The 23,540-nt window shown below is 41.1% G+C and overlaps 1 protein-coding gene across 18 annotated transcripts in view; it reads right to left on the bottom strand.

The window, feature by feature from the left end:
* The window catches only part of HYDIN (HYDIN axonemal central pair apparatus protein), a 443,907-nt gene that overhangs the window by 80,991 nt on the left and 339,376 nt on the right, over positions 1 to 23,540 (bottom strand). For 11 of the 18 annotated variants that reach the window (XM_049863606.1, XM_049863605.1, XM_049863611.1 and 8 more), the window contains 9 exons: positions 16,868 to 17,089; positions 14,320 to 14,528; positions 13,919 to 14,101; positions 9,471 to 9,590; positions 8,431 to 8,590; positions 8,155 to 8,327; positions 6,697 to 6,895; positions 2,314 to 2,413; positions 614 to 713 (listed from right to left, as the gene is read on the bottom strand). In XM_049863606.1, coding sequence (XP_049719563.1) covers positions 614 to 713; positions 2,314 to 2,413; positions 6,697 to 6,895; positions 8,155 to 8,327; positions 8,431 to 8,590; positions 9,471 to 9,590; positions 13,919 to 14,101; positions 14,320 to 14,528; positions 16,868 to 17,089 — 1,466 coding nt within the window. Of the gene's footprint in view, positions 1 to 613; positions 714 to 2,313; positions 2,414 to 6,696; positions 6,896 to 8,154; positions 8,328 to 8,430; positions 8,591 to 9,470; positions 9,591 to 10,547; positions 10,649 to 10,706; positions 10,969 to 11,032; positions 11,303 to 13,918; positions 14,102 to 14,319; positions 14,529 to 16,867; positions 17,090 to 23,540 lie in introns of those variants that run through there. The other 7 variants (XM_049863612.1, XM_049863618.1, XR_007514557.1 and 4 more) reach the window with 7 other exon arrangements.

The following is a 23,540-nucleotide window of genomic DNA, read 5'->3' as shown; positions in this document are numbered from 1 at the left end:
CCACCAAGAGCAGTGTGCTTGTCTCAGTAACTGCCTCTCCTTCCTCTACTAACCAAGCCACCCTTTCCTCTTTGAGGAACTGCTCTTGTTTAATGTTTTGTTTTTAAAATTAAGGGATGCACACAAGATGGGTCTCTACTCTACCAGGCACTATGTGGACTGCTATATAATACAGTGGCTCTTAAAATGTTTTTTAAAAACTATATTGGAAAATCCTTCCTTCATATGAAATCTTATGCAGAGGACCAAATTATAAAACAGATAAGAGCCAGAGGGAGGGCAGGAGAGCCTGAAGCTGGGTCTCCCCACCTCCAGTCTCTCTATCCCATCTCTAGCTTCATGCCTCCAGTCTCTTCTCCACCATCAGCCTCCCTGTGGCCCCAGGTACATCTAAGGGGGCCTTTAGGGTCCCTGTAAAGCAGCAGAGTTAAGAGCAGTGCGAAAGTCTCTGCTCTCTTAGCAGCTGGGATTCCATTCATTTAAAGCCAAGGAAGATGAAAAACAGAGATAGTTCTTATAACTTCCTTGATTGATTTTTTTAAATCTCCCCGGCAATACTTTTTTCCCCATGAGGTAACGTGCACAGTCCCTTGCCTGAAGGGATTCAGGTTACCTGAATATGATCTCATATTTCCCGCGGTTCTTCAGTTGCAGGGGCTGCTTCACCTCCTCCATGACTCGCACAATCCCAAAATCGAGGCCTCCTTCAGCTCCTGCAGAGGGGTGAGTGGACATGGGAGCGAGAAGCAGGGGAATAAGTGTTGTACTCTCTCACTGAAGTTCACATGAAAAACTCATGGTGATAACTTAAAAGCCTTTTCTGAAAACAGTGTGGCTCGAAGTCTTTAGTGAGTTTCTACAAACAGACAACAAACAGGGCTCTTCTGCCCACTTCAGTGGGGCAGCTCCCTCTGGCTTTCTATCTTCGAATCAACGTCCTTTCATGTCTTCCACTAGCTAAAACTCTTTCCAGTCTGTTTTCTATTTTTGTGTATATACTTTACAGAGTTGGGATATTACATATAAATTTGTATTGTTTTACTTATCATTAAGTCATAAGCATTATTCCACATAATTAAAAACCCTTCATAAATGTGATCTTAATGGCTGCATAATATTCCATCATATGGCTGTTATATAATTAAAAATATTATCCCTAAAATATTATTCCACTATTGCTAGACATTTAGGTTACTTTGAATTTTCCATTATTACAAATAATGCTGCAATAAATAGCTTTATATATAAGCCAAATAACAGCTAAGCAAACATGTAGCTTTAACACTATGAATCTTCTGAGAAGACACAATATAGGAAAAGGAGGGATAGTAGAGAACTGCATCCTAAAAGCAGATATCTAACCTAGGTGTCAGGGCACTGTGGGAGGGAGAAAAATGGCCCCCGAAACATGTCCATGCCCTAATCCCTGTAATCTATGAATATTTTATCTTACATAGCAAAGGGGAGTTAAGGTTACAGGTGGAATTAAGGTTGCTAATCAGCTGACCTTAAATAGGGAGATTATCCTGGATTATCTGGGTGGGCCTAATGTAATTACAGGGGTCCTTAAAATGGAAGAGGGAGGCAGAGGTGGGAGAACCAGAGAGACGGCAGAGTGTGAAGGACTTGGCTTGATGTTGCTGGCTTAGTATATGGAGGAAGGGACTATGAGCCAAAGGTGTTGGCCTTTAGAAGCTAGAAAAGGCAAGGAAATGGATTCTCTCCTCGAGCTTCCAACAAGGAATGCAGCCCTGCTGACACCGTGATTTTAGCCCAGTGAGACCCATGCCAGACTTCTGACCTCCAGAACTGTCAGGTAATAAATTTGTATTGTTTTAAGCGACTAAACTGAAACCAAACCAGTTGAGTCAATTCTGACTCACAGTGGCCCTATAAGACAGAGTAGAATTGCCCCGTTGAGTTTCCAAGGAGTGGCTGGTGGATTTGAACTGCCAACCTTTTGTTAGTAGCCGTAGCTCTTAACCACTGTGCAACCAGGGCTCCTTCAAGCCACTAAGTAAATAATTTTTTATGGCAGTCACAGAAAACTAATACTGGCAGGAAGAGAGGTGCTCATCCTCAAACAACTGCTCTGAGAACAGTTGTGCAAATTTTATATTTATGACCACCCTTTGCTGTCTCCAGTTAGAGAAATTATGATTTTGTAGTAACACTGCTAACATCAGTTTGGAGTTTGCATTATCCTTTAAAGAACCTTCCCCTACAACACAATACTGACAACACGCTAGTTTTCATCTACATAGAACTTCTAATCGGTGAAAAACTGCCCTTTCTTTGAAGAGATGAACAGACCTTTGGGGAAGGTGATGTCCAGGGCAATGTCGTAGGATTCTGCAAAGATCAGGATGTTTTCAATCTGAACAATGCCAACAAGATTTTCTGCATCTAAAACCTGTCACAGTGAGAAAAGTTCTTCAGTAAAAGAAAGACCCACGTCCTCCAGCTGCTCACTGTCCCCTCTGTTTTCATCTCTGTTGGTGATCCCTCTCCCTGTTCGAGGAACATCTAAACTGGCATCAGTGGCCAACACCACCCAACCATTGATTCTTGAGATTAACAAGGGAGCGATGAGGGGTGTGTTTGTCAAGGGAAAGAGCTGCTGGGTAGTGGGCATGGCACTCCTGCATCTGCTGGAGACTACCTGCCTCTCTGCTGAAGCCTAAAGTTGAGAAACTAAGTCACCAACTCCCTACATACTTGTGTTTGGAGTGGAAAGGAAAAATTTGCAGCTATCCCCAAACTCAACTTTTAATTCAGGTTTTCCATCTGTTCTCTCATCAAACATTTTGCCAATGTCTCACAGAGCAAACTGGACTGACTTGAGTTTTACCTTCCTTCTTTTGCTGCTCACCCTCTAACAGATGGCAAGAAGAGATGGCAGCAGGAGGAAAAAACAGAACAAAAAACTTGAATTATCAGGCCCTGAATTTATATGGTACCTTTCTTCTGATGCATATCAAGTACCCAGAGCATTTAATTTCCTTTGCTTCCCCCTGGGGGAAGGTGGGTAGTGGGGAAAAGAATAAATTTTGTAATTGAGGAAAATAGGAAGGACAATTTAAGAGTTATACTGATAGAATAAAACAAGTTCACTGGCCAAAGGGATCAGAAAAGAAGGCATTTCCTGGTATAGATGTTAAAAGATTATAATCTGGGGGCAGAGGGGCCTCAGAACATGTGGGGCAGGTGGGCTGAGGGGAGACTCTTAAAGCCTACTTTATGTAGAGCTGCTTTTTGTCTGGGATACAGAGGGTTACCACAAGAGCCTCTGAACCTCCCATGTTCCAGCAACTAAAGGATGAAGCTGGTCTGGCTGGAGGACTCCAGGACCCTAGGGATACCAGCCATGTTGCCTGGGTCCACTGTTATAGACCAGTGCCTATGTAGAGATAGGTGCTAAAGATTCTCACTATCATCCCTGGACTTCATACATATTTGTACATTGAGTGAATCTATCAATCCCTGTTTTCAAATATCTGAAAGGTTGTCATGGGTAGGGGGCAACAGAGATTATATCCACTGACTGGCCTAAAAATGTACAACAGGATTAATAAATGTAAATTACACAGAGAAAATCTACACTCAACCCAAGGAAGAATTAAGTCAGACCTGTTCAAAAAAAGATCAGGATATTTTGAGTGGTAGTAAGTTTTCTGTCCTTGGAGATATTCAAATAGAAGTTTGGATGATCCCTTGAATGTTGCAGAATCAATTCAAGCATAAAAAAATCAGTGATATATATTCATTCATTCAATAGATTCTATTGAGTGCCTACTATGTACAGGTCTGATGATGTAGTGGGTTGAATGGTAATCCCCCGAAAGCTATGTCTATGTCCTCACCCCTAGAACCTGTGAATGTGACCTTATTAGGAAAATGGTCTCTGCAGATATAATTAAGTACCTTAAGATGATCTCATCTTGGATTATGCAGGTGGAACCTAAATCCAATGACAAATGTTTTTATAAAAGATAGGAGATACAGGCTGGAGAAGGCCATGGGAAGGCAGGCACAGAGATTGGAGTGATCTAGCCACAAGCCAACGAATGCCTGGAGCCACTAGAAGCTGGCAAGGAAGGATTCCTCCCTACAGCTTCAGAGAGAGTGTGGCGCTGGTGACACCTTGATTTTGGACTTCTGGCCTCCAGAGCTGTGAGAGAATAAATTGTGTTGTTTTAAACCACCCAGTTTGTGGTAATGTTACAGCAGCCACAGGAAACTAATACAGATGGTGAAGAAATTAGGCAGGAACTTATCCTCCTGGAGTTCACATAACTAAAGAAAGAAACAGGTTAATGTCAGAAAGGGTTAGGCGCTCTGAAGAATGGAAGACAGGGAGGGTGATTGCACGTGACAGAGGACTCCCTAGATGGGTGGTTAGGGAAGTCCTAGCTGAAGCAGTAATGTTTGTTGTTGTTGTTAGGTGCCGTTGAGTCGGTTCCGACTCATAGTGACCCTGTGCAGAACGAAATGCTTACAATCGTTGTTATGCTTGAGCTCATTGTTGCAGCCACTGTGTCAATCCACCTCGTTGAGGGTATTCCTCTTTTCCACCGACCCTGTACTCTGCCAAGCATGATGTCCTTCTCCAGGGACTGATCCCTCCTCACAACATGTCCAAAGTATGTAAGATGAAGTTTTGCCATCCTTGCCTCTAAGGAGCATTCTGGTCGCACTTCTTCCAAGACAGATTTGTTAGCTCTTTTGGCGGTCCATGGTATATTCAATATTCTTCACCAACACCACAATTCAAAGTGTCAACTCTTCTTCAGTCTTCCTTATTCATTGTCCAGCTTTCACATACATATGATGTGATTGAAAATACCATGGCTTGGGTCAGGCGGACCTTAGTCTTCAGGGTGACATCTTTGCTCTTCAACACTTTGAAGAGGTCCTTTGTAGCAGATTTGCCCAATGCAATGCGTCTTTTGATTTCTTGACTGCTCCTTCCATGGCTGTTGATTGTGGATCCAAGTAAAATGAAATCCTTGACAACTTCAATCTTTTCTCCATTTATCATGACATTGCTCATTGGTCCAGTTGTGAGGATTTTTGTTTTCTTTATGTTGAGGTGCGGTCCATACTGAAGGCTGTGGTCTTTGATCTTCAGTAGTAAGTGCTTCAGGTCCTCTTCACTTTCAGCAAGTGAGGTTGTGTCATCTGCATAACACAGGTTGTTAATGAGTCTTCCTCCAATCCTGATGCCCCGTTCTTCTTCATATAGTCCAGCTTCTCGTATTATTTGTTCAGCATACAGATTAAATAGGTATGGTGAAAGAATACAACCCTGACACACAGCTTTCCTGACTTTAAACCAATCAGTATCCCCTTGTTCTGTCTGAACAACTGCCTCTTGATCTATGTAAAGGTTCCTCATGAGCACAATTAAGTGTTCTGGAATTCACATTATTCGCAATGTTATCCATAGTTTGTTATGATCCACACAGTCGAATGCCTTTGCATAGTCAATAGAACACAGGTAAACATCCTTCTGGTATTCTCTGCTTTCAGCCAGGATCCATCTGACATCAGCAATGATATCCCTGGTTCCACGTCCTCTTCTGAAACCGGCCTGAATTTCTGGCATAGCTTCCAGCATCACAGCAACACACAAGCCCCCACGGTATGAAAAACTGACAGACATGTGGGGGCAGTGATGTTTAGGAACCTCTAAAGCAGCAGCTAGCTCCCCACTGGGCCCAGGGACAGAATTTCTAGTAGGCGTGTGGCAAGGCAAGGGGCTGAGGGAGGGAAAAGCCAAAAGACAACAGCGTGATGGGAGCTAGCAAGTGAGGGTGGAAGGAGATGCTGATATAGAGGCAGGCAGGGTCTTAGAGGCAGGTGAGATCCTAGGCTTTTTTCTTACTGCAATGGGAGGCCAGCAAAGTGCTTCATGAAGGAGAGTGAGCTTATCTGACTGACATTAAGCTATCTGATTGACAAGTATCCTTCTGAATACTTGTGGGGAACGGGAGGTGGGAAACCAGTTAAGAGGCCTCTGCAGAAGTCCAGGTGAGAAAGGCTTCTGGGGGTCTGGATGAGGGTGATGGCAGCACAGACAGAGAACTGAATGGAAGGAGATAGATTTTGAAGGCAGAGTAAACAAGACTTGTTGGAGGACTGGGTTGGAGGGGAGGCAGTGAGGAAAAGGGGGGAATCAAGGATGATTTCCAGGTATCTGTCGGGAGCAACTGGGTGGAAACTGGAGACATTTACTGAGATAGGGAAGTCTGGTGGGTAACAGGTTTAGAGGCGTGACGTTAGGAATGTAGAGGTTACCTAGTGTAGTAACATCATTCACCCATCCATCCATCCATCCATCCATCCATCCATCCATCCATCCATCCATCCATCCATCCATCCATCCATCCATCCATCCATCCATCCATCCATCCATCCATCCATCCATCCATCCATCCATCCCACATTTATTGATTGCTTCTGTTCCTGGCACTGGGAAATTAGCCATGAACAATACAGACATGGTCCCTGCCTTTAACGAGCTTCCAGTCTTGAGCAGAGCAAGATATTGTGGTCTGGGGCTATTAAACGGGGAGCTGATGGGAACAGGGAGTACTGGCTCAGTGTGTGTGCATGTTTGTGTGTTGGGGTGTGTGTCAGGGAATCCACTGTACACCCATTTTGATGATGCATCTGGGATGTGCGGAGCCTCACCTCCAGGCGAATAGCCTTCTTGATGTTGATGGGCTTGGAGGGCTGGAAGTGCACCTGCAAGCCATACTCAGACTTGGGGGGGATGGTTCCCTGCATCATGGACACAGTGAAGTCATCACCCAAGTGCTCCAGGCTGGAGATCCGCCAGGCCACGGGCAGGGGCGTGATGTTGCGGAGAAGGACTACCTTGGATTCTTTTCTGCAGAGACCATAAGAAATTTCATCAGTCACAACTGACTAAAAAAAAAAAAAAAAAATCCCAATTTTTCTTTTGTGTGGGTCTGTGTTTAAAATTTCTTAGCGCTTCTTTTCTGCTTGTTTCATTTAGGTCTTTTAGCTTTTGGGGCTGAGCTAATTTGTATGATCCTTAACTTTTTTCTCACGTAAGTTAGCCCAAATTAACCCAAATTTAATGATATAATTTTAAACTTAGAGAAAAGTTGTAAGAATTCCTCTACACTCTTTCCCAGATTCACCGATTGTTTATATTTTGCCTTCTTGGCTTTGTATTCAAATTCATACTCTCTCTCTCTCTCATACATATTCAGATTTTTTTTCTGAACCATTTGAGAGTAAGTTGGAGCTATTGTGCTCCTTTACCTTTAAATATTTTGGTGCATATTTCCTAAGAACAAGAACATGTATTAAACCCAGGAAATTTAACACTGATTCAATACTATTACCAATTACAAATATGGTAATATGTTAGACTGCTTGATGTCCCACAGTTTACCGAGGGTCTGTTCGTTTAAAAAAAAATTTTCCCCCTGAGGCACAGAGATGTTAATTCATGGCTTCAAACTCACAGATTTAGTGGCAAGGCTTGGGCTATTTCTCAGACCAGTTGCTTGACAGCCATATGCAACCATCTGTGGCAGGCCAGAAAAAGCACTCTTGCTACTTCAACTGTTAACTTAAATTCACTAATCAATATTTATTAGGGAATGGGGTCCAGTGGTGATGATCAAAGAATGCAAGACACATGTCTTTACAAAATTCTCTCCCAGGACCTCAGAAATAAACATTGTCTACTTAGAATGACACAATTCCAATGAATAAATATGAAGCTCTAGTTTTGGTCTAACTTTCTCTGCTCGTACACTAATTTCTAGAGCAAAAATTCTTACCTTTTTAGTGTAATGGATTCCTCTGAGAATCTTGAGAACTAGCTATTCTGAGAAAAATGCACATAGGCACACACTTTGTATTTGATTTTAGAGCAAACTTTGACCCTGATGAAGTCCCTCCACTGAGCCCAGATTGACAATCTGTGAACTTCAATAAGGTTACTAACAATCCCAGTTTACATGGGTTGAGAAATTTCCCAGGATGTAGAACTTTCAGTGCTAAAATTGAGAAAGTCCAGAGCAAACTAGGATGAACTGGTCATCCTGGAACTAAATGGCCTCTAAATCCCTTTCTAGTCCTGGCCTTTGCTGAATCACCCAGAACTCTGACCTGTGTAGCAAGAGCCGGTCAAAATGCAATTGCCTGTGGTCCAGCTCCAGTTCAGGGCGGATACCGTGGCAGCTTAATTTGAAGATAGCTGGCTCTGGGTTCTCCTTGATGCAGCAGACAATGCTATCTTCAAAGACTCCAACTGCAGTTGGGTAGGCCCACACGGTTAGCATCTAATGGAAGAGTCAAAAGACAGTACATTTAAATTGAAGATGCCAATGCCCCAAATTTTCCAGTAAGGCTTTTTCCAATAGTCTTGTTTCCATGCAACTCTACCTGTTTCTCGTTGGGCTTGAGAATCATGGTGGTAGGCTCCAAGAAGTAGGTGTTTGCTCTGACATCATGTTGAAAACTGAAGTACACCTCCACAAGCATTGGGGAACTGTTCAGGATCGTCAGCGTCTCCATGTTGCCTGGGAAGATGGGTGACTTGTACCTGGGAATGAGCAAAAACAGAGATGTGGTTGTGAGGACTGAATGAGAATTCAGGTAGAAAAGGAGATTGCAAAGGGCAAGGCAATTCAAAGGGACAGTGTGGTTACACAGAGGTAGTAGCATAGGGGCTAAGAACACAGGCTTTGTAGTTGTGCAGACTTGCATCTGACTATACTACAGCAGTCCCTGCCACAAAGGCCCTAGCTTGGCCTTCCTCTCCTGCATCACTGTGGGATGCTTTTCATGTTTCTCAGTACATCTCAGCCACAGTAGAACTTCCTTCTCTTCTCTAATAAATGGCTATCAAATGAATGAGTGAAGTGAGTAAATGAATGAATGAATGAACAAATAAACTTGCTCAGGGTCCCATGGCTGCGATGCTTGATCTAGATTTGCCTATGCTTTTAAACTCCAGGGTGTACACGGGAAGGAAAGGATGAAAGGGCAGGCATACACCCTTCCCCCAACACATACACATACATTCATATGTTCACCTTTACTAATTCAAGGCAGCCCAGCTTAGTGGATGGGGGCTCTGGATTCAGAAAAGCCTGGGGTAACTTATAATAAGAAATAAATGTTCACTCACTCTTATTTTTGTTGTCATCATTTTTATAGACTTTTGGAGTTGGCAGAGAGGGACATACAAGAGGGATATTGTCTCTTCTTTTCATTTTGAGGCCCACTGAAAGGAACTGCTTGCCAAGGGTCAAGCAGTTGTGAGTCCCTGAGAAGGCACTAGAACCCAGCTCTCCTAATTGGTGTTTCAGGACTAGTTAGGGGGCATTAGTAAAAGCTAAGTCAACAAGGAACCTCACCTGTATTATTCATCAGCTCAATCCAGGAGCCTTAAATCTGCTTCAATAAAATAGAGCACTTACTTGTCTCTTGATTTTCCGCAAAGCAGTGGCCCAAAGTAAAACCTGTCCGTGCTCATAATATACTTCTTAAAGATGATCTCATTTGTCTTTATGTCCTTCTTCCGCTGAGGGAATACCACTCTAAACACAGGGCAGAAAGGGGTGAGGAGCAGCTGTCTGAATGACACTTCAATGTCACCACTTGATGTTTACCTGAACCCAACATTCCTTGTTCAGCAGAAGGTCCAGCCATCTGGAGACAGAATGACTCTTAATTTGAGGACCTGGTTGAGCCTTTATTTCCCCCACTGAGTGAGGCTAGTACAGTTCAAATTTGCGAAAAAGATTTTCAGTGGTGTCTTCCATAAAGAGGGACCCATGAGATTCATACCAGGTATGCAGGGATGGCTCAACATTAGAAAAATAATTAATGTAACCCATCATACAAATAAAACAAAAGAAAAGAACCACATGATCTTATCAATTGATGCAGAAAAGGCATTTGACAAAGTTCAACACCCATTCATTATAAAAATTCTCAGCAAAATAGGAATAGAAGGAAAATTCTTCAACATAATAAAGGGCATTTATACAAGGCCAACAGCCAACATCATCCTAAATGGAGAGAGTCTTAAAGCATTCCCTTTGATGCTGGAAACCAGATAAGGATGCCCTGTATCACCACTCTTATTCAACATTGTGCTGGAGGTCCCAGCCAGAGCAATTAGCCTAGATAAAGAAATAAAGGACATCCACACTAGTAAGGAAGCACTAATAGTATTTCTATTTGCAGATGACATAATCTTATACACAGAAAACCCTACAGAATCCTCAAGAAAACTACTGAAGCTAAAAGAAGAGTTCAACAGAGTACCAGGATACAAGATAAACATACAAAAATCAGTTGGATTCCTCTGCACCAACAAAGAGAACATCGAAGAGGAAATCACCAAATCAATGCCATTTACAGTAGCCCCCAAGAAGATAAAATACTTAGGAATAAATCTTACCAGAGATGTAAAAGACCTATACAAAGGAAACTACAAGATGCTACTGAAAGGAACCAAAAGACACCTACGTAAGTGGAAAAAAACATACCTTGCTCATGGATAGGATGACTTAACATTACAAAAATGTCTCTTCTACCAAAAGTGATCCGTAGATACAATGCAATTCTGATCCAAATTCCAATGACATTTCTTAAAGAGATGGAGAAACAAGTCACCAACTTCAAATGGAAGGGAAAGAAGCCCCAGATAAGTAAAGCATTGTTGAAAAAGAAGAATAAAGTGGGAGGCCTCACTCTACCTGATTTTAGAACCTATTATACCACCACAGTAGTCAAAACAGTCTGGTACTGGTACAACAACAGATACATAGACCAATGGAACAGAACTGATAATCTGGACATAAATCCATCCACATATGAGCAGTTGATATTTGACAAAGGCCCAAAGTCAGTTAAACGGGGAAAAGACAGTCTCTTTAACAAATGGTGCTGGTATAAATGGATATCCACCTGCAAAAAAAATGAAACAAGACCCATACCTCACACCATGCACAAAAACGAACTCAAAATGGATCAAAGGCCTAAATATAAAATCTAATATGATAAAGATCATGGAAGAAAAAATAGGGACGATGCTAGGAGCCTAATACCTGGCATAAACAGTATACAAAACGTTACTAACAATGCAGAAGAGAAACTAGATAACTGTGAGCTCCTAAAAATCAAACACCTATGATCATCCAAAGACTTTACCAAAAGAGTAAAAAGATTACCTACAGACTGGGAAAAGGTTTTCAGCTGTGACATTTCCGATCAGCGTCTGATGTGTAAAATCTACATGATACTGCAAAAAGTCAACAACAAAAAGACAAATAACCCAATTAAAAAATGGGCAAAGGATATGAACAGATACTTCACTAAAGAAGACATTCAGGTAGCTAACAGATACATGAAGAAATGCTCACGATCGTTAGCCATTAGAGAAATGCAAATCAAAACTACGATGAGATTCCATCTCACTCCAACAACAACAAAAAAAAATATATTTTTTTTGGCATTAATCCAAAAAACACAAAATAATAAATGATGAAGTGGTTGTGGGGAGGCTGGAATACTTATACGCTACTGGTGGGAATGTAAAATGGTACAACCACTTTGGAAATCAATTTGGTGCTTCTTTAAAAAGCTAGAAATAGAACTACTACAGGATCCAGCAATCCCACTCCTTAGACTATATCCTAGGGAAATAAGAGCCTTTACATGAACAGATATATGCATACCCATGTTCACTGTGGCACTGTTTACAATAGCAAAAAGATGGAAGCAGCCAAGGTGCCCATCAATGGATGAATGGATAAATAAATTATGGTATATTCACACAATGGAATACTACGCATCAATAAAGAACAGTGATGAATCTACGAAACATTTCATAACATGGAGGAATCTGGAAGGCATTATGCTGAGTGAAATTAGTCAGTTGCAAAAGGACAAATATTATATGAGACCACTATTATAAGAACTCGAAAAATAGTTTAAACAGTGAAGAAAATATTCTTTCATGGTTGTGAGAGTGGGGAGGGAGAGAGGTTTTCACTAATTAGTAGATAAGAACTATTTTAGGTGAAGGGAAAGACAACACACAATACAGGCGAGGTCAGGACTAAACCAAAAAGCAAAGAAGTTTTGGAATAAACTGAACGCTTCGAAGTCCAGCATATCAGTGATGGGGGTTTGAGGACCATGGTTTCAGGGGACAATAGGCATAATAAAATCTATTAAGAAAACATTGTGCATCCCACTTTGTAGAGTGGCGTCTGGGGTCTTAAATGCTAGCAAGCGGCCATCTAAGATGCATCAATTGGTCTCAACCCACCTGAAGCAAAGGAGAATGAAGAACACCAAAGCACCAGGTAGTTATGAGCCCAAGAGAAAGAAAGGGCCACATAAACCAGAGACTACATGAGCCCGAGACCAGAAGAACTAGATGGTGCCCAGCTAAAACTTATGACTGCCCTGACAGGGACCATAACAGAGAGCTCCGGAGGGAGCAGGAGAGCAGTGGGATGCAGACCTCAAATTCTCATAGAAAGACCAGACTTAATGGTCTGACTGAAGACTGGAAGAACCCCAGAGGTCATGGTCCCCAGACTTTCTGTTAGCCCAAGACAGGAACCATTCTCAAGGCCAAGTCTTCAGACAGGGTTTGGACTGGACTATGGGATAGAAAATGATACTCGTGAAGAGTGAGCTTCTTGGATCAAGTAGACACATGAGACTGTGCGGGCAGCTTCTGTCTGGAGAGGAGATGAGAGGGCAGAGGGCGTCAGAAGCTGGCTGAATGGACACTAAAATAGACAGTGGAGGAAAGGAGTGTGCTGTCTTATTAGAGGGAGAGCAAAAAGGAGTATAAAGTTTTTGTATGAGGGACTGACTTGGTTTGTAAACTTCACTTAAAGCACAATAAAAGTTAAAAAAAAAAAAAGAGGGGGGCCCACGATAGAGCTGAGTTGGACTTCCTATTCTACTGCTCCCAGCTAGAAAAATCCTTATGAAAAGCTAGTTCTGGAGATATTAATTAGCCTTTGAGTTCCATGTGGGTCCTCGTTGAGAAGTGCAATAATGCTTCTCTGGGTGGATGAGTTACAAAGGCCCCTTCCTCTGGGCAGAGTCAACCTCACTAGCTTGCCCAGCCAAGTGCCTTTATGAGTGTGTGAGCTGCACAGTGCTACTCAGCAGCTCAGAAAGAATAAGAAGTCCTACAGTAACTATGAAACTTGTTCAAATTTACTTACTAATGAAAAAATAAACTTGTCAGAGGAAGACTTTTTTCCCCCCTCACACCTGTTGTTATGGATTGAATTGCATCCTCCCAAAGATATGTTGAAGTCTGAATCTCTGGTACCTGTGAAAATGACCTTGTTTGGAATAGGGTCTTTGAAGATATTATCAGTTACATTAACATGAGGTCATATTGGAGTATGATAGGCCCTAATCCTATCTGAATGGTATCCTTATAAGAGAAGTGACACAGAGGAAGGATGGGCACGTGAAGATGCATCTACAAGCCAAGATCCACTTGGGGCTACCAGAAGCTGGGAGAGACAAGAAAGAATCTTCCCCTAGGGCCTTTGGAAGAAGCATGCCCTGCCAACAGGTTGATTTTAACTTCTAGCCTCCAGAACCATGGGGCAATACATTTCCGTTCTTATAAACCACTCTATTTGTGGTATTTTGTTATTACAGCTCTAACAAATGAATACACCAATTAACATTCTCTTTACCTTAATCTGGGAATGCCACATGGTGTCATGTCATTCCTGCAGCTCTTAGCCAATGTTCAAGGCACCGAAACCCAATACGAGAGGGTCCGGGATGTTGTCCCATCTTATTCAAAGTATCATAGGGGAAAACTAAAACGTATCTGACAACTTTTTTTTTCAAAATAAAATATACTTACTTTGGGTCTTGGCAAATATACGGGTAAGTGCAGACACCCCGGCAATAGAGCTGGTACTGGCGGCGAGTTCCAAGGATCTCGAAGTTAAAAGTTTGGTCAAAGTTCCCGAGATCATTAGAAGAGAAGTGCACTCGCAAAGTCACCTCTCCATTGGCTGGTACGATCCAACGGAAATGATTCAGCCTGCAATGGACCATGTAGGCTTTTAAAATAAGAATGTTACCTTTCGGCCAACAGAAGACATAAGAGTTGCCTGGGAGAAACCCTGTCTTGCTGGGGCTGCATGGGCAGCCCACCGGGTCCCACAGGAAGAACAGTCCTGCTCCTATCTGGTGCTGTGACAGCCACAGCCTCAGCTTTGGGGCCCCAGCATTTTTCTCCCTAGCTTCTTGGAGGCCCACCTGTTGAATTTTTCCTGGGAGTGCTGCCCAGTGAGGTTGTTCTGGTCTATGTCCGACAGGGGGGCAATAGTTCCAGGAGATCCCCCAGTAAGGCCCTTCCTGTTAACAGCCATGCGACGTTTGTCCTTCTGAGACTCGCGGGACTGCTCTGATTTTTCTTTCGGTTTCTGTCTGCTCCCTTTAGATGAGGTGGTCTGCTCCTCTTGTGCCTTAATTAAAAATGAGCACACCTTCATAAACACACACGAACAGAAGACCTGGATGCTTACCATATCTGCAGTGTGGGCCCTAGGATGGTGGCTGCTGTCTAGAGTAGAGCAAGGCCCAGCCTCACCTGTGGGTGACAAGCCTGCTGTATTCCTTAGCATCCTATTCCCTGAGAAGGAGGATGAAACCCTTGAGAAAGTTTGAAGCTCCACCATAGCTGGTTAGGTTTACAAGCTTTGTCAGCATTGCAGGTCCCCTGCCCACTGCAGCCTACTTTCTGATATTTTGTTGACTTATTCTATCTGCTACCATCTCCTCTCCCCTTTTCTTTATCCTTAGGGTTTATGCTTTAAGTCCCTTATTGTTTTAATCTGTCATGATTAGTAAGAAGTTCCATTCATTAATGTTTTCTGATCAATTTCATTCTTCTTATTTTTTTGCCTGTTAATTTATTTACCATTTTCTAACTTTTTATTTTGGAAGACTTTCAAAGTTGAAGGCATAGTGTAATGAACTTGTAGGTTTAACTGTTAGTAACAGTTAGCCTATTTGTTTTATCTATGATTTTCTCTTCTGAATCATTTAAAGTACTTTGTGGACATGATGATACTTGACCTCTAAATACTTTAGCTTGCATATCTTCTGAGGACAGTCTCCTACACTACCACAAGGCCATTATCACACCTAAGAAAAGCAACAGTAATTCAGTTAATATTTTTCTAGCACAGTCCATACTAAAGATTTCCCATTTGTCTCAGGTATGTCTTTACTTGCCATTTTTTCCAAGTAAGTATCTAATTAAGTTTCCCATATTGTTTTTGGTTATATTCCTTTAATACCTTTTAATCTAGAACCTTCTTCCCCATCACACTGACTTTTTAGAGTGACCAGATCTGTTTTTTCACTGAACATCCCACATTCTGAATTGTTCTGACTATTCTCACAGTGTCATTTAACTTATCTCTTCATTCCCTGTAAACTGAAAATTAGGCTTGGAGCTTTGTATTACAGATATGACGTGTGTCCACATGGTAGGTTGGCTCCCTTGAGACTCCTCTCTTGCAGAGTGGCTTTTCCTTTTGCAGTTAGCAAATCACGTGTGGGATGGCTCCTGGCTCTGTGTGAATGTCTTGTTTACATCCTTTCACCTACTGCATTTTGCATTCACTGGTGGTCCCTAATCAGTTATTTCACTCACGGGGTAACAAACTTGTGGTTTTCTAATTCTGTCATTTTTTAATTTTAGTTGCCATTCTTCCAGAACAATGAGTTTGAATGAACTCAATGGGGATGAACTGGAGTACCTACTAAGATGGTGAGTTAAATAATCACCTTCCTTATCATGACCAATCTCTAAAGGCCAAACTTCAGAATAAGGAGGTGGTCATAGTCATCTCTTATGGTGGCCATTTTTCTTCTTTATGTTTTTTATTTGGAATTTCACCATGGACTCTTTGCTCTGGTGTGACGAGCCTGCCAATGCTGCTGACATCAGATGTTGATTTTCTTACTTAGTTGTACACTGAAGTTTCTAGTATTCTTTGCCACCTAATTGTGCTGTAGGCAAGCCCTACAGGTGATTGTATTTGCTCTCTTTGCTGATGTGCATGGTTTTTAGGAGGCCATATAGAAAAACCCAAATTCTGGCCACCATTATCCTATGGGAATGAAAGCCCCTCTATAATTTTTAATATAATACTTTCTGCATATTATTGTAGTCAAGTCTATTTTTTCTTTGTGATTTATTCTACTATTTTAATCTATATTGCCTTCTATTTTTATATGATTTTATTTTGATTTTTAAATATTTTTAACACAACTTGAATTTATTTTACTGCATTATGTAAGGCAAGGAGCTAAAAAGTGACTTTACCAAAAATGTCCAATCTTCTCATCATAATATCTTTAATAATCTATCCTTTCTTCGGTGGTATATGTTCCCTTGTATCTGTCCATTCTGCCAGACTGTTTGAATTACCTTAGATTCAGTATACATTTTAGTATCTTTTCAAAAGAGCTAGTTCTGCTTATTTTTTCTTGCAGATGAACTTCAAAGTAATTCAATAAGATCCCTAATCTATCCTGTGGGGATTGGAAGGGTTGAGAAATGACAGTCAATCACTTTAAATCTCTCTTGGGAAATAGGACAAGTCACATCCAGGGGAGGTGCAGCCCAGGGAAGCTCCTTCAGGGTCCTCAGGCAGGATCCCCAAGTTCTGGGAGGGTCTGGGGAAAATCCATCTACCCTCAACCAGACTGTTTCTGGCTCTGTGGAGGGTGGTCCTCCCTCCCTGCCCACCTAAAGGCCTGCAAGGCCAGGAGAACAAGCCACTCGCTTTACCTTCGCAGTGACCGTGGGGGTTAAGAGCTCTGTTTCTGCCTCCACTTCTTTTTTATCTTCCGTTATGGAGAGCTCTTCCGATTGTGGGATCACAAAAATGAAATGCTTCAGAGTGTCCATTAGGGCCAAAGGCAGACGCTTCACAGGATAGGGGATTATTGAGAACAAGGCGGGAGGCGGGATGGGTGGTCCAGAGGAACCCAGACCTAAGAGTTCTAAGATCTAAAGGAAAAGCCTATCGTTAATTCTCTGTGTGGAGAGCAGGCTAATCCTAACAGCCCCTCTGTGTGAGCACTGGGTGGTTCAGACCTCCCCCAACCCCTTCCCTCAGCATTCTTGGGAGACACTGCTGCACAGAGCATGTCAGGATGGTGTGAAGGATCTCTGACACAGCTCTGCAGGTCTTTCCACACTTCTGCCCCCAGACCAGGCTGGGCACTCCTGCTGTGGGTTCTGGGCTCCGCATGCCTCTTTTATTTATCACACTTTATTGTGACTGTTTAATTGCCTGTCTTTGTAACTGGACTGTAAACTTGATTAAGACTAAACCTAGGTTGATATAACACATGGCCTACCACATAGTAGGCACTCAACAAATCTCCATTTAATCGAAAGAGACCAGCTCTTAAGATGCTGGTGTCTATACTAGAGTTGTTCCATTTATTTTTGGTTTCCATGTTAATTTTTCCTTTTGTTTTAAACATGCTTTCCTTCCAAAAGTGAAAGAAACTTAAGATTGGAGCAGGTTGAAAACAATAAAGAAAAAAGCAAAAGTTCTGGGGATGGGTAGGAGGTAGATGTAAAGAAGTCAGAAAGAATCCTGACAGAGAGCAGGTTTAGTCCTACAGCATTACTCCATCCTGCCCTGGCCGAGAATGAATGGGCATTCTCCAGAGCACGTGGCCTCAATCTAGTGACGACTTCCTTCCCAGCATGTAAAAACCCTTCCAATAAGCATGCAATTCCTAGATATAACTGCTGTCATCACAACAGTAAACGTGACAGCCCATCTGAGGGCCCATTCTGTGAGCCAAGTGGCTTCTTAGGCTGAGCAGGTATACTATCTTCATGCAGCCCTGTGTTTTAAAGTGAGACCCATGCTGTGGTTTAGGCAGCTAAATACATTTCCTGACTAATGCATGGCTAGAGTTAACTCCTAGGATTTAGAATGTCAGTGAAGAAAGGGATGAATAATTTGTAGCAATTATTAAATTACCAGAGCCAAGGAGTTCTTCAAGCAACAGTCTAACCTATGGCTTGGAATGTGGAGAGTATTAAACGAGGCAAGAAGATGCCCTTGGCTATGATACTGGAGTATAAAGCAAAGCAAGATGTTCTTGGCTACAGCACTTTTTCAATGTCTATTGCAATTTTTCACACTTCTGGAAAAAAAAATTGCTTCTATAAGGCTGGTCTCAGGTAAAATCATGAAATGAGTGGAGTGGTGGTGTGCACTCAAATTACCTTCCTCTCTTTGGCCCCACCCTAGACCATGGTGGCAACACTACTGTGAGGCCACATCAAGGTCCGTCCTCTTTAGCAATTACCCTTGTCCTTTCATCAACCCTTACCTGCCATGTACCCTACCCTCTCAGGTTCTATGCCCTGCTTTCTAATGCTGCACCTAGTTTCTGATAAACTAAAGCAGGGGTCAGTAAACTCTGGTCTGTGGGCCAAATCTGGCCTGCTTTTTAAAATAGAATTTTACTGGAATATTGCCATTCGTTTACATTTGTTAATGGTTGCTGTTGCCCTATAAAAACAGAGTTGAGTAGTTGCAAATGAGACTGTATGATTTCTAGCTTAAAATATTCTCATTTGAAAAGCTCAAAACAGGGTAACAGCGATGTTATTACATAAAAGAAGACAACATTAGAATAATAAAGAGGGACTAAGAAATGTAATCATACACCTTCCATACGGAGAGGAAGATACGGCGATACAAAGAAGTAAAAGTTAGGTTTAAGTTTAGAAAAATAGGGGTAAATAATAAGGTAACCACAAAGGAGACAAACTATCCTACTCATCAAAATAAAATACAAGAAAAAAATAGAGACTCAGCAGAAACAAAATCAACAACAACAAATATGAGGAAAGGACACTATATAATCTACTCAGCACATAAAATCAAGGCCAAGTCTTCAGACAGGGTTTGGACTGGACCATGGGATAGAAAATCAAGTGGGAAAAAGAAACTGTCAACAACACACAAAAAAAGACATCGAAATGACAGCACTAAATTCGTAACTATCTATAATTACCCTGAATGTAAATGGACTAAATGCACCAATAAAGGGACAGAGAGTGGCAGAATGGATTAAAAAACAAGATCCGTCTATATGCTGCCTTCAAGAGATACACCTTAGACTTAGAGACACAAACAAACTAAAACTCAAAGGATGGAAAAAAATACATCAAGCAAACAACAATCAAAAAAGAGCAGGAGTGGCAATATTAATTTCTGACAAAATAGACTTTAAAGTTAAATCCATGAGAAAGGATAAGGAAGGACACTATATAATGATTAAAGGGACAATACACCAAGAAGATATAACCATATTAAATATTTATGCACCCAATGACAGGGCTGCAAGATATATAAAACAAACTCTGTCAGCATTGAAAAGTGAGATAGACAGCTCCACAATAACAGTAGGAGGCTTCAACGCACCACTTTCGGTGAAGGACAGGACATCCAGAAAGAAGCTCAATAAAGACACGGAAGATCTAAATGCCACAATCAATCAACTTGACCTCGTAGACATATACAGAATACTCCACCTAACAGCAACCAAGTACATTTTCTCACTTTCTTTTCTAGTGCACATGGAACATTCTCTAGAATACACCACATATTAGGTCATAAAGCAAGCCTTAGCAGAATCCAAAACATTGAAATATTACAAAGCATCTTCTCTGACCATAAGGCCATAAAAGTAGAAATCAATAACAGGAAAAGCAGGGAAAAGAAATTAAACACTTGGAAACTGAACAATACCCTGCTCAAAAAAGACTGCATTATAGAAGACATTCAGGATGGAATAAAGAAATTCAGAGAATTGAATGAGAATGAAAACACCTCCTATCAGAACCTTTGGGACACAGCAAAAGCAGTGCTCAGAGGCCAATTTATATCAATAAATGCACACATCCAAAAAGAAGAAAGGGCCAAAATCAAAGAATTATCCCTACAACTTGAAAAAATAGAGAGCAACAAAAGAAACCCACAGGCACCAGAAGAAAACAAATAATAAAAATTAGAGCTGAACTAAATGAAATAGAAAACAGAAAAACAATTGAAAGAATTAACAAGACCAAAAGCTGGTTTTTTGAAAAAATCAACAAAATTGATAAACCACTGGCCAAACTGACAAAAGAAAAACAGAAGAGGAAGCAAATAACCCGAATAAGAAATGAGATGGGTGATATTACAACAGACCCAACTGAAATTAAAAGAATCATATCAGATTATTACGAAAAATTGTACTCTAACAAATTTGAAAACCTAAAGAAATGGATGAATTCCTAGAAATGCACTACCTATCTAAACTAACACAAACACAGGTAGAACAAATAAATAGACCCATAACGAAAGAAGAGATTGAAAAGGTAATCAAAAAACTCCCAACGAAAAAAAGCCCTGGTCCGGACGGCTTCACTGCAGAGTTCTACCAAACTTTCAGAGAAGAGTTAACACCACTACTACTAAAGGTATTTCAGAGCATAGAAAAGGACGGAATACTACCAAACTCATTCTATGAAGCCACCATATCCCTGATACCAAAACCAGGTAAAAAGAAAAGAATATTATAGACCTATATCCCTCATGAATGCAGATGCAAAAATCCTTAACAAAATTCTAGCCAATAGAATTCAACAACATATCCAAAAAATAATTCACCATGACCAAGTGGGATTCATACCACGTATGCAGGGATGGTTCAACATTAGAAAAACAATTAATGTAATCCACCACATAAATAAAACAAAAGACAAGAATCACATGATTTTATCAATTGATGCAGAAAAGGCATTTGACAAAGTTCAACACCCATTCATGATAAAAACTCTCAGCAAAATAGGAATAGAAGGAAAATTCCTCAACATAATAAACGGCATTTATACAACGCCAACAGCCAACATCACCCTAAACGGAGAGAGCCTGAGCATTCCCACTGAGATCGGAAACCAGACAAGGATGCCCTTTATCACCACTCTTCTTCAACATTGTGTTGGAAGTCCTAGCCAGGGCAATTAGGCTAGATAAAGAAATAAAGAGCATCCAGATTGGCAAGGAAGAAGTAAAAGTCTCTCTCTTTGCAGATGACATGATCTTATACACAGAAAACCCTAAGGAATCCTCCAGAAAACTACTGAAACTAATAGAAGAGCTCAGCAGAATATCGGGATACAAGATAAACATACAAAAATCAGTTGGATTCCTCTACATCAAGGAAGAGATCATCGAAGAGGAAATTACCAAATCAATGCCATTTACAGTAGCCCCCAAGAAGATAAAATACCTAGGAGTAAATCTTACCAGACATGTAAAAGACTTATACAAAGAAAACTACAGTACACTTCTGCAAGAAACCGAAAGCGACTTACATAACTGGAAGAACATACCTTGCTCGTGGATAGGAAGACATAACATTATAGAAATGTCTATTCTACCAAGAGGGATCTATACATTTAATGCAATTCTGATCAAAATCTCAACAACATTCTTTAATGAGATGGAGAAACAAATCACGAACTTCATATGGAGGGGAAGGAGGGCCTGCATAAACAAGGCATTACTGAAAAAGAAGAACAAAGTGGGAGGCCTTGCTTTACCTGATTTTAGAACCTATTATACCACCACAGTAGTCAAAAGAGCCTGGTACTGGTACAACAACAGATACATGGACCAATGGAACAAAATTGAGAATCCAGACATAAATCCATCCACAGATGAGCAGTTGATATTTGACAAAGGCCCCAAAACAGTTAAATGGGGAAAAGACAGTCTTTTTAACAAATGGTGCTGGTATAACTGGGTATCTATCTGCAAAAAAATGAAACAAGACCCATACCTCACTCCATGCACAAAAATGAACTCAAAATGGATCAAAGACCTAAATATAAAATTGAAAATGATAAAGATCATGGAAGAAAAAATAGGGACAACGTTAGGAGCCCTAATACATGGCATAAACAGTATACAAAGCATTATTAAGAATATAGAAGAAAAACTAGATAACTGGGAGCTCCTAAAAATCAAACATGTATGCTCATCCAAAGACTTCACCAAAAGAGTAAAAAGACTACCCACAGACTGGGAAAAAGATTTTAGCTATGACATTTCTGACCAGCACCTGATCTCTAAAATCTATATGATACTGCAAAAACTCAACTGCAAAAAGACAAACGACCCAATTAAAAAATGGGCAAAAGATATGAATAGACACTTCACTAAAGAAGACATTCAGGTAGCTAATAGATATATGAGGAAAGGTTCACGATCATTGGCCATTAGAGAAATGCAGATCAAAACTACAATGAGATTTCATCCCACTCCAACAAGGCTGGCATTAATCCAAAAAACACAAAATAATAAATGTTGGAGAGGCTGTGGAGAGATTGGAACACTTATACACTGCTGGTGGGAATGTCAAATGGTACAACCACTTTGGAAATCGATTTGGTGCTTCCTTAAAAAGCTAGAAACTGAACTACCGTACGATCCAGCATTCCCACTCCTTGGAATATATCCTAGAGAAATAAGAGCCTTCATATGAACAGATACATGCACACCCATGTTTATTGTAGCACTGTTTACTATAGCAAAAAGATGGAAGCAGCCAAGGTGCCCATCAATGGATGAACGGATAAATAAATTATGGTATATTCACACAGTGGAATACTATGCATCGATAAAGAACAGGGATGAATCTGTGAAACATTTCCTAACATGGAGGAACCTGGAAGGCATTATGCTGAGTGAAATTAGTCAGTTGCAAAATGACAAATATTGTATAAGGCCATTATTATAAGAACCTGAGAAATAGTTTAAACTGAGAAGAAAACATTCTTATGTGGTTTCAAGAGGTGGGCAGGGAGGCGGGGTGGGAGAGGGGCATTCACTAATTAGATGGTAGATAAGAACTACTTTAGGTGAAGGGAAAGACAGCACACAATACAGGGGAGGTCAGCACAATTGGACTAAACCAAAAGCAAAGAAGTTTCCTGAATAAACTGAATGATTCAAAGGCCAGTATAGCAGGAGCAGGGGTCTCGGGACCATGGTTTCAGGGGACATCTAAGTCAATTGGCATAATAAAATCTATTAAGAAAACATTCTGCATCCCACTTTGAAGAGTGACGTCTGGGGTCCTAAACACTAGCAAGCAGCCATCTAAGATGCATCAATTGGTCTCAACCCACCTGGATTAAAGGAGAATGGAGAACACCAAGAACACAAGGTTATTACGAGCCCAAGAGACAGAAAGGGCCACATGAATCAGAGGTTACATCATCCTGAGACCAGAAGAACTAGATGGTGCCTGGCTACAACTGATGACTGCCCTGACAGGGAACACAACAGAGAACCCCTGAGGGAGCAGGAGAACAGTGGGATGCAGACCCCAAATTCTCATAAAAAGACCAGACTTAATGGTCTGACTGAGACTTG

This window comes from Elephas maximus, chromosome 21, assembly GCF_024166365.1.
Source record: "Elephas maximus indicus isolate mEleMax1 chromosome 21, mEleMax1 primary haplotype, whole genome shotgun sequence".
In the NCBI taxonomy this organism is placed as follows: domain Eukaryota; kingdom Metazoa; phylum Chordata; class Mammalia; order Proboscidea; family Elephantidae; genus Elephas; species Elephas maximus.
This window is presented reverse-complemented; position numbering and strand designations above follow the sequence as displayed.